Source organism: Neolamprologus brichardi, unplaced genomic scaffold (assembly GCF_056152115.1).
Source record: "Neolamprologus brichardi isolate AB-2024 unplaced genomic scaffold, ASM5615211v1 NODE_ptg000031l+_length_7269946_cov_1, whole genome shotgun sequence".
Taxonomy (NCBI): Eukaryota; Metazoa; Chordata; class Actinopteri; order Cichliformes; family Cichlidae; genus Neolamprologus; species Neolamprologus brichardi.
The window spans coordinates 3,268,698-3,280,086 of record NW_028270136.1 but is presented as its reverse complement, the minus strand read 5'-3'; the positions used below and the strand labels follow the sequence as shown (position 1 = coordinate 3,280,086).

The 11,389-nt window shown below is 40.2% G+C and overlaps 1 protein-coding gene across 1 annotated transcript; it reads left to right on the top strand.

Annotated features, from left to right (window-relative positions):
• Nucleotides 1–324: 324 nt before the first annotated feature.
• Nucleotides 325–8,399, top strand: nags (N-acetylglutamate synthase). The gene is made up of 8 exons (XM_087837357.1): nucleotides 325–730; nucleotides 1,216–1,496; nucleotides 3,133–3,346; nucleotides 3,450–3,630; nucleotides 3,798–3,837; nucleotides 4,010–4,141; nucleotides 7,669–7,851; nucleotides 8,097–8,399. Exons 1-8 carry the CDS (start codon nucleotides 356–358, stop codon nucleotides 8,272–8,274), a joined length of 1,584 nt encoding a protein of 527 aa, XP_087693483.1. The 5' UTR covers nucleotides 325–355; the 3' UTR covers nucleotides 8,275–8,399.
• Nucleotides 8,400–11,389: the final 2,990 nt, after the last annotated feature.

The following is an 11,389-nucleotide window of genomic DNA, read 5'->3' as shown; positions in this document are numbered from 1 at the left end:
GGAATCTGTACTTGTCTGTACTTGTCCTGGGGTCATTTTGACCCCAGAGGAGGAAAGGAGTATGACGGTTGGGAGGACATAACGAGGATTGCTGTACCTTTAATCACACACAATTACACCGATTTCTGGCTGTATGGAATAACCAGCGAACCAGCTGAAATCTGTGACAGTGAGCCTTTCATGATCCACAGCGGGTAAATGTCAGTGGAAAGCAGCCCAGCAACTCCACCGCGTGTCGGGGTCTGATGCAATCTGAGAAGTGTCGACTCAGCAACCACAGCGCGGAGAGTGAAATTTGGCTGAGCTTCCGGTGCTGCTCCACCGTCAGGGATTCAGAACCCCTACGACTGGCAACATGTCGAAAGTGAACAGGGGTTCTCATGGATGCCGGGCCATGGTAATAGCAAGAAAGTACCTATCGGGTCCGTCCTCCCCGGTCCTGTCGCGGAGCTCCAGCCAGCGTCAGCGGAAAATGCTGAGCCGGCAGCACCGCATGGCGAGCTGCAACGCGGCCGGTACCGAAGGAAACCCCGCGGCGCTGGCCCAGCAGGAGCACCTTGGGTATTTCTCCACCGGTGGACGACGCGCGAAGACCAACCTGAATCTGATTTACCGGGACGTGAAAGCTTTCCTCGGTGAAGTTGGTGGAGATCCCCGGGAGGCTCGGTACTGGTTGACCCAGTTCCAGAAAGCGACTTCGGGTCATTCTCCCGCCTTTGCTGTTCTGGAGGTAAAGTTTTACTCACCAAAGGACAAAAACAAACAAACAAAGATATTAGAATAGGTCTCATGTTTGTGGACATGAACTCCACGAGGACGAATACGCTAAAAAGAAATCATCAATGATTAAATCATTAAAGATAATTATCAAATTAAATAAACTGAAGACAAATACATAGAGTTTGTATCTGCATAGTTCTTACCTGGCAGTTAGTCCATACTCAGTATACTCTACAGTATACACTTTTCTCTCTTTCTCAAAGAAAAAACAGAAATCAGGTGTTTTTTTTAAAAAAAAAAATTCTAGTACACTTCCTAAACAAAAGATGAATAAATACAGCCAAAAATATAAGCATGTACTTAAACAATCAACAAAAAGCTGATAGCTCTTTAAAAAAACCTGTTCTTATTAGACTGAAGCAGATCCCGTGTCAGCCAACTGGATTAAATTCTAGACTCTAATACTCAAACACTGTGTTTTTCATTTTGCACCAGGTGGACAGGTCAGCGTTTGACAGCAGGGAAATGGTTCAGAGCCTGGCTTTTGGCCTGTCCTTCCTGCAGCGGATGGATATGAAGCCTGTGGTGGTTATGGGCTGGTCAGATCACCTGGAGACAGGGCTCGCCAAAGCAGAGTTTGGGTCTGAGTGCATGAAAGGACTAGTGAATCGGTGCCAGCAGCTGACTGAGGCGCTGCAGCAGCACACTGCCAGCGTCCTGCCATTCTTCTCTGCAGAGTCACTCCTACTTCTGCATGAAGCACCGCAGGGAAGCAGGTGAGAACTGAGACATACCAGTTCAATCTAAGGGAACACTTGCTTATAAATTGTGAATTTAACTTTACTGTTCAGATATCAATGAAGTAGGTAAATTATCTGTAAGTCATTGGCTATAATTACTGTTTATGCAATTAATCTATGCACCTGTTTTATCAATTATTTAATGGAAATAATAAATCATTATATCTGCTATAGTTTTTAATTAGCCAGCTTTTATTCTTAAGGTGTCAAATACTGTGATTTAGTCCAGGCTACTGTTTTTGTACCTGCAACACTATGTACAGGGTGTCTGTACTCTATAACCAGTCGCACTTTTACCTTGTTATTTAACCATCAGTTTCCTAATGATTAATATTGGTTATTTTAAAATGTGATTTTTAAAGGTTCTCATTATAAATATATTTTAAATACAAGTATGCTTTTAATGATTAGTGTGGGTGAGTGAATGGCAGTGGGGGAGGTCTTCATCAATAGAGAAAAACTGTAAAAGCTGTGAGAACACAGTATAAAGTCATAAGGGAATGTCCTCTATCACATTTTCCCCTGGGCCTTATGTTTCACACCCTGGTTTAGACAGTTCTTAGTAGGGCTGGGCCATATCATACCGTTCACGGTAATACTCTCTTCCACAGCATGTCTTTTATCCTGTCTTCCTTCTCTCACCCCAACCAATCACAGCAGATGGCCCCGCCCCTCCCTGAGCCTGGTTCTGCTGGAGGTTTCTTCCTGTTAAAAGGGAGTTTTTCCTTCCCACTGTCACCAAAGTGCTGCTCATAGGGGGTCATATGATTGTTGGGTTTTTCTCTGTATCTATGAAGCGCCTTGAGGCGACTTTTGTTGTGATTTGGCGCTATATAAATAAAATTGAATTGAATTGAATACCAGTATAATGATGGGCAATGATAAGAAAATGAAATATCACGATAGAATACGGGTAAAACGCGCATGCGCAGTGCCTTTGTTTTCGTACGCACATGGCGGGAAAGCACGGCGGCGACGGAGAACGAGAAGGGCGAAAGCGGATCGTTGAATGAAACGGATGAACCAGAATTGGTTTGTAAAAATGCTGCAACTTCAGTGGTGTGGAACTGGTTTCGCTTTCGTTCATCAGATACACAACAAAGCACTATTTTCGGTAGAGCATGCTAGCGGGCCGTCGTTAATACCGTGTTTTTTGGAAAATGAGGCACTCTTAAAATCCTTTGATTTTCTGAAAAATCGACATTGCGCCTTATGTATTAACTCTGGTTGTGCTTACTGACCTAGAACCGTTTTTATGTGGTACACGGCGCTCAGCAATCTGTACAAACATTTTTTAGCACGACTTTGCTAACCTACGAACCCGCGCTGGATTGTCAGAGCATTACGGCTACCGTAGGCATGTATAACCTCTTTTTAAATTTTGTGTGGCTTGTTTAAGTGAAAATACATTGATGTGTGGGTTTTTTTTTGCATTAATAAAGTTGTGGAGTAGTACAGTATTTTGTCTCGCGTCAGTTATATCGTCAGTTATATCGCTATCGCAAATTTTCAAATGTATATCGTGATAAATATTTTTGGCCATATACCCTGCCCTAGTTCTAGGTGCTCATGAGGTTAGGCCCTTACTCTTTTCCTTTCCCTCTCCTTGCAGTGCGCCTCCATCCATTACTATGGATACCAACCTCCTCCAGTGGAGTCTGAACTGTGGGGCAATCCCACTGGTTTGTCCGGTAGGCAGGGACGCGCAAGGTTGCTCGGTAATGTTGGACCCGACAGAGGTGACGGCGGCAATATCCCGAACCCTGCATCCACACAAAGTCATGTTCCTGAACAACTTTGGGGGCCTGCAAAGCCAAGAACAAAAGGCACAACATCTGGCTCCCACGCTGACTCTGCAATTATTGTCTTATTTTTTTAATCATTTATATTTTCGCTAGCTCTTTCTTAATGCTTTCTATCTTGGTGCAGGTGCTAGGTACAGTGTCGCTGCCTGCTGACCTACCTGGCCTGTCCACTGCGACTTGGTTAAGCGCACCAGAACGCCAAAGAGTGACCGCCATAGCCAGACTTCTCAATCAGTTGCCAGCTGAGTCCTCTGCTGTGATCACATCGGCAGACACGTTGCTGACCGAACTGTTCAGCCACAGAGGTGAGACAACCGACGGACTTCTATGGGTGCCACATGTACACATGCAGCCATGTACGCACCTGTTTTGAGATGTAACTTTTGAAGGCACCATATTTGTATGTGTGTGAAGGTTGTTTTGGCCACCACCTCAAAAAAATTTAACATAAGTTTTTTTGTCTATTTCTCAGGGTCTGGAACGCTTTTTAAAAATGGAGACCCCATACACCGGTCAGTAGATATTACACAAACTCCTCCAGTATGAATTCAAACCAGGTCATAATCCAACATTAACCCCAAACAAGACATTACTTTTACCTCCACACACATACAAGCATAAAAAAAATACACTGCTCTATAGATATATATCTATATGTGTGTGTGTGTGTGTGTGTGTGTGTAGGTATAACTCTCTAGATGGAATTGATGTGGATTGTTTGCTGGCGCTCATCAACAAGTCGTTTGAGAAAACTCTGAAGAAATGCTACATTGACTCTCTGAAAGGCCGACTCCACTCCATCTACCTTTCTGAAGGGTGAGTGCAACTATTCAAATGAAAGAACACCCAGACCGAAGGTAAAAAACACCACTTCATTAATTCCAGGTCTTTTTCCTTCTACTACAATTCTCAAAAATGATTTTCACTGTCAGGAAAAAAATCACTGACAAGTGCAAACTACTCTTTACAATCAGTACGGATTTAGAACAAGCCAGTCTACAACATAAGTGTTACAGTTTTTTCTGAATGCTTAAACCCTAACTGTGATTCTTATAGCACAATTTCTAAAACTATTAATACTTATAGCAAAACCACTCACTGAGTTTGCAAAACTAAAAGCACAAACACTGCTTTGCACTCAGTTTGCCATTTTGTAACACACACTTTGCAAACCTGTAGCTACAATCCACTGCACAGCACTCTTTTTGCAAAACTGTAAACACAACTCACTGCTTTACACTCAATTTCCAAATGATCAACACACTCCTAGCAAAACTATACACATTTATGGCCATTATTTACACTATTTTGCCAACTGTCTGGCACACTGTCACATGTGAAAACTTTTTTAGATAATTAGTTCACTTTGCAATCAGCCCAAGCACTATAATACAGGTAAGCTCTGTGTGTGGAGTACAATGGAGGGAGCAGGAAGAGTGAGAAGTAGAGGAGGCAGAGGAAGAGGACGTGGAGGTGAAGAAGTAGGATGAAGAGGACGACAAGGACAAGGAGGAGCAAGAGGAGGACGAGGAGGGGGGAGAGGACGAGGAGGGGGGAGAGGAAGGGTAAGAAGAGTAAGAAATAGAATTGCTGATGACATCAGAGCTACAATAGTGGACCATGTAATCAGTGACCCTGAGGGAAGCTGGCCAACGGGTTCAGCCTAACTCGAGCTGCTACACTGTAGCAAGCATCATAAGGACATTTTGAAATGAGAATCGGTTAGTACAGTCACTTTGCACTAAGATTTGTAGCACTGCCGTATGCTAATGAGAAACACAACAATACCATAGATGTAAAAATACTGAAATTGTTACTTTACAGAGTTGCTAGACGACCAGATGCTGGGGGCAGAGGAAGCATGTTCACTGCAGACCAAGAAACCCATATAGTCAATATGGCGATTGCAAATAATCCTATACTTGGAAATAAACACTTGTGTTTGTTTTGATGTGTGTGAATAAACATCAGTGCTTGAAGTTTGGATCCGTCTATGCTTACGGATCTATGACAAAAGTATGAGCTCAATCTGACGTAGCCTACCTTGTGCACAGAGAAAGCAAAAGCCAGATGTGTTTTTTATTCATACCATCAGTGTGTAGTTGGTGCATTGTGTACTTATTAATGTGATGGCTTGTGTTACAGTTTTTTCTGATTGCTTAAGCACATTTTTTGTAACTATTGGCTATTTTTGCAAAACTCTACACACAAATAAGAAAACCTGTCACCCAATTATCAAAACATTGTAGTTCTCTTGCAAAAGCGAACACAGCTAGATTAACTCTTCACACCTTTGTAAAAATGGTGTTTTCGTATCAAACAGTACACACAAGCCATCATCTACTAAGCACACAATGCGCTGACTGCACACTGATGGTATGAATAAAAAACACATCTGGCTTTTGCTTTCTCTGTGCACAAGGTAGGCCATGTCAGATTGAGCTCATAGTTTTGTCATAGATCCGTAAGCATAGACGGATCCAAACTTCAAGTACTGGTGTTTATTCACACACATCAAAACAAACACAAGTGTTTATTTCCAAGTCAAAACGAAATAGTAATTTCACTGAGGAAAAAAAAGAAATCAGTCTACATCGTGTCGTCTCTCTGGATCTGGCCACAGAATTTTGTCTACATCACATACAATATCCTCAAGTCCAAGGCACTGGGGAAAATATCTTCTGGAATTTTACATCTATGGTATTGTTGTGTTTCTCATTAGCATACGGCAGTGCTACAGACTTAGTGCAAAGTGACTGTACTAGCCGATTGTCATTTCAAAATGTCCTTATGATGCTTGCTACAGTGTAGCAGCTCGAGTTAGGCTGAACCCGTTGGCCAGCTTCCCTCAGGGTCACTGATTAAATGGTCCACTATTGTAGCTCTGATGTCATCAGCAATTCTATTTCTTACTCTTCTTACCCTTCCTCTCCCCCCTCCTCGTCCTCTCCCCCCTCCTCGTCCTCCTCTTGTTCCTCCTTGTCCTTGTCGTCCTCTTCATCCTACTTCTTCACCTCCACGTCCTCTTCCTCTGCCTCCTCTACTTCTCACTCTTCCTGCTCCCTCCATTGTACTCCACACACAGAGCTTACCTGTATTATAGTGCTTGGGCTGATTGTAAAGTGAACTAATTATCTAAAAAAGTTTTCACATGTGACAGTGTGCCAGACAGTTGGCAAAATAGTGTAAATAATGGCCTTAAACGTGTATAGTTTTGCTAGGAGTGTGTTGATCATTTGGAAATTGAGTGTAAAGCAGTGAGTTGTGTTTACAGTTCTGCAAAAAGAGTGCTGTGCAGTGGATTGTAGCTACAGGTTTGCAAAGTGTGTGTTTCAAAATGGCAAACTGAGTGCAAAGCAGTGTTTGTGCTTTTAGTTTTGCAAACTCAGTGAGTGGTTTTGCTATGAGTATTAATAGTTTTAGAAATTGTGCTGTAAGAATCACAGTTAGGGTTTAAGCATTCAGAAAAAACTGTAACTGTTGGATACTGATTGGGTGAAGAGTTTTCTTATTTGTGTGTAGAGTTTTGCAAAAATAGCCAATAGTTACAAAAAATGTGCTCAAGCCATCAGAAAAAACTGTAACAGATCTCATTGAAGAAATGACAAATTGACGAGTCAATGACAAAATACAATAAGAAATTCATGGCTGGGGCATTTCTTCATCTTAAAAACACATTTGATACGATTAACCATGAAATATTATTAGGATGACGGGGAGTGGAAACCAGACCTTGTGAAAATGGGAGAGTATAAATCGGAACATTTGGACATTGTGTGCGGTGTACCACAGGGATTCGTCTTGGGGCCACAATTATTTATTATGTTTATCAATGATTTATGCAAAATGTCAGATTGTTTAATATTTGTTTTATTTGCTGATGACACAAATATCTTGGGTGTGACTTCTGAAATGAACAAAATTTAGAAAATGGTTTGATATAAATAAATAATTCTGAAATTCATTCTGAAAATGAGAAAATCACTTCATTCTCTACAGTTCTTGTACTTAGAATGTACTTTAGTTACAGTTAAAATTTAAATATTTTCAATCTTGTAGAGGTATTAATCACAGTGTGGAAAATGCAATGTTTTTGTTTGGTTTTGTAAAGCTATATTTCTTTATGTGTCATTGTGTGTATATGTGTATATAGTCGTGTGTGTTGTGAATAGAGATTTCCATGGCAACTTGTTGTCTTTTACTTTATTTTTTTCAATTTACAATGAATTTTGTTGTTTCAGTTATATTTACATGTTCAAGATAAAGCAGAAAATCAGTCAGTCAGTTTATATATGTCCACCGACTGTGAGAATGTCAGCTGTTGGACATCTGTGTCCTTCCAGGTACAGCGCAGCAGCTATCGTCACCATGGAGCCGGTGAACGGCGGCACTCCCTACCTTGACAAGTTTGTGGTGAGCAGCAGTAAGCAGGGCCAGGGCACCAGCCACATCCTGTGGGAGTGTATCAGACAGGACCTGGGTAAACTCTTCTGGAGGTCTAGAGCCACCAACAGAATCAACCCCTGGTAAGACGTGAGCTTTTTAGACTTTCACACTGGCATTTACATTACATGAACCACACTATGAACAAACATCTAAATATATGTTAAATGCTGCAGAAGAAAAAGATGACAATGTGATGATGATGCAATGCGCTAAAGTCTTGCTCCTTATTGGCTGCTTTTTCACTCATTTTTAGTCCAGTCTTTTAGTTGATCATTTCAAGAGATTATTTTGTTTGTTTGACATGTGTTCTCTCTCTTTCCATCAGGTATTTTAAGCATTGTGATGGCAGCTTTGTTAATGGTATGTGGACTGTGTTCTGGTTTGGCCTGACGGACATCAGAGATTCATACGAGCTGGTGGAGTACGCCAAGAGCCTTCCTGATTCATTCCACAGTGCCCCCACCTCCTCCCAGCAGCCTCCTCCACCTGCTGCAGGATCCTGACTCACTATGTAGCTCTTCAACCTTGAAAAATTGTGAACATTAAAACTTTTAGCTCTAAGGGCCTGGAATTTCATTTTGTTCAACTCTGCACCATCAAACACGGTGTTCTCAGTTTTTCTACACCTTGAAACCAGAACCTAAAGTTATGTGAAGACTTTATTAGTGCAGCTTTTCTCACTTACAGGGAAATGTGTATGTATGTGTATCCATTCAAAGCTGGGTCCACACCACACATGGAGCAGCTCATTGTTTCGCTTTCTCATTTTGTGCTGCTCATTGTAGTCCCCATCCAGTTCTGCAGTCACTGGCTGTGTCCCATTTCAGGGTCTGCACGCTTGAAGTACGCGCACTACGCGTAATACGTACGGTGCGTACTATAAGTACGAGAAGTGCGGAAGTGAGAGGCGTGTGAAATGGGACGGTATATGCTTCGTTGCGCTGTTCAGGTTGCCTAGCAACCATGATTCTAACCGCGAGACACGTTACATACAGCTTTGTTTGACAGAAATGAGGGAGAAAAATGTTTTGTTGGTCAATCATTTTTGTCATGACATCACTTTGATTAGTTGAGTATCTGAGGCTGAAACCACAGGACTGTAAAACATGATTGTTGGGCTTCATTTCTGTACTGAACAGTCATTTAAGATTAGCTAGTAAATAATAATTAGTTAATGTTGTTCATGAGATTAAAGTCATCTCACTATGGTAATGTAAATATAATATGGCCAATATTATAGTATTGTCAGATTATATATATATATATATATATATATATATATATATATAAATATATATATATATATATATATATATATATATATATATATATATAAATAAATATATATATATATATATATATATATATAAATAAATATATATATATATATATATAAATAAATATATATATAAATAAATATATATATATATATATATAAATATATATATATATATATATAAATAAATATATATATATATATATATATATATATATATATAAATCTCAATCACTGACTTTCAGCTTGTTGTGTTTGTGAATATATGACTGACTTTAATTATCCATAAAATCATCAGATTCTCTGTAACTATATATATATATTCAGAAGTAGAGGCTTTAAAACCAAGTTAGTGCTGAAAGTACAAACATCACTAGTGTCACATAACTTTGCTGACATGTGGCCAACAGCAATGTTTTAATGTTCTTCGTTATTAAACATTCGCACATGAATAAGTGACGTCATATTCAGTACTTACTTTTGACAGTTCACTCTTCGGCCGCTCCCTTCTGCCGTATTTTGCGGCAAAATTATCCACACCCACCGCCGCGCTATGAATTGTGGGATATATGGGACCACGAAGCGTGCACCGGACCACACTTGATATTTGGGGAAATCGACGGCGCATTTGGAGTATGCATTTCAAGTACACTTCGAATTGGGACAGCCATCGTCACGTGGCGGTGACGTAACCGCACTTGAAATGCGTACTTCAAGCGTGCAGACCCTGAATTGGGACACAGCGACTGTCAGCTTGACCACGTGATGATGAACTCAATGAACCAGGTTATCATCTGCTGTAAATTCTGATTAGAGTGGCTTTCCAGTTCACACCAGCTGCACTGCAAGATGACCTGAAAAGCATGCAAACTGGCCTGCTGATATGGAAAATGTGAGACAGGAACAGCTGCAGCTCTTCCAAAGACAAGAGTGAGAGAATCATCCACTAGTAAAATAATCATTTTTCTTGGACACATAAATTAATTAATTAATTAAAATGTGAATACACTCGGGCATCAAGTAAACTGTGTGGAAAACACCACAGTGTTTTAACAAAATATAAAGAATCCTCTTTTTAAAAAGAAATATGGCCACAATCTAAATCATTCTAGAGGCATGAAGCTCAGGTTTTCCACTTTGCTAAGGCATACGGACATCTACACACAGGGGGCCACTTTACTTGAAACCAACCCCTGATGTCCAGAGTGGACTCTGAAACACTGCCAGTGCTGTGTAGCTAACAAGGTCAGCACTTTTAAAAACTGCTGATATATCTGACAGCACAGTAATGAAGGCGGTGTTGAAGTTCAGACCATTTGGTCTAAACGCTCTCATGACAAATGTAATTTCTGGGGACCAACATGATTTTATTAATAAACACCTTCCTGTGATCGAGTCATCAAATACATAAAGATGCCCAAATAACTTTAGAGTACACAGTTATATGTATGGGGACCACAGTTGGTGATGAATCTTAGTGCCCCATGAAAAACACTATCCAATTAATGAACAGAAGCACATCCATAATCAATAAAAATGATCTCCACCTGTTTCTGTTTTACATAAAATGAAAAGCAGGAATTATTTCTATAACACACTCCCCCCCCCCCCGAAAAAAAAAAAAGTTTCAGTTTTCTTGCAATAAACTAAATGATTATCACTTGGAAATCCTAGATATTTAAAAGTAGACACCAACTCAGTTTGTTGACCACTTTTATCAAATTTAATTCAGACAGTGCTGATCTCACAACGTCTGAAGACTATAGAGGACATACATTTTTTGTGTGCTGAGGCTGTATCATATATGACAATAGCAGCAGTAACAGTACTGCAACTTTTAGGAAAATATGACTGAAAAGGAGACCGTAGAGAGTTAACCCGTTCACAGATCTGAGATTGAAGTACGTTTACCAAAACTGAAAGTTTAGATTAGTGTATAATTAGTTAAAATAATATGATCACCCCCTTTTAATAGGGAAGTAACAATGGCAGATTAGTGCAAGGGAACCTTTAGGAAAGGTTGAAAATAGATGCAACCGTGTAGCTGAGATTACGGCTGCTAGCTTTAGGAAAAACATTTAAATCTGAGTACGCTGATTTTGTCACGATCCTGGGTCTCATGACCCAGTGTTTTGAGTTTTAGTTCTTTTGATGTTTATAGTGTTTGTTTAAGCTTATTAGGTTTCTTATGTTCATTTGCTTATTAGCTCCCCCTTGTGTTTTCAACCCCTGTGACGTCTCCCTTGCCCTTCGTGTGTTTCATGTCTGTGTGTCTTATGTTGTCATGTCTGCCTCTCATGTTTCCTGTTTTATTTTGAAGAGATCTTGTGTTCATCGTGTTT

What these genes read in the sequence shown, in the direction of transcription:
- nags (XM_087837357.1), top strand. Translation starts at nt 356, where the DNA reads ATGTCGAAAGTGAACAGGGGTTCTCATGGATGCCGGGCCATGGTAATA. An exon ending in CGAACTGTTCAGCCACAGAG is followed by an intron (nt 3,631 to 3,797) that starts GTGAGACAACCG and finishes TCTATTTCTCAG; the next exon opens with GGTCTGGAACGCTTTTTAAA. An exon ending in ACCAACAGAATCAACCCCTG is followed by an intron (nt 7,852 to 8,096) that starts GTAAGACGTGAG and finishes TCTTTCCATCAG; the next exon opens with GTATTTTAAGCATTGTGATG.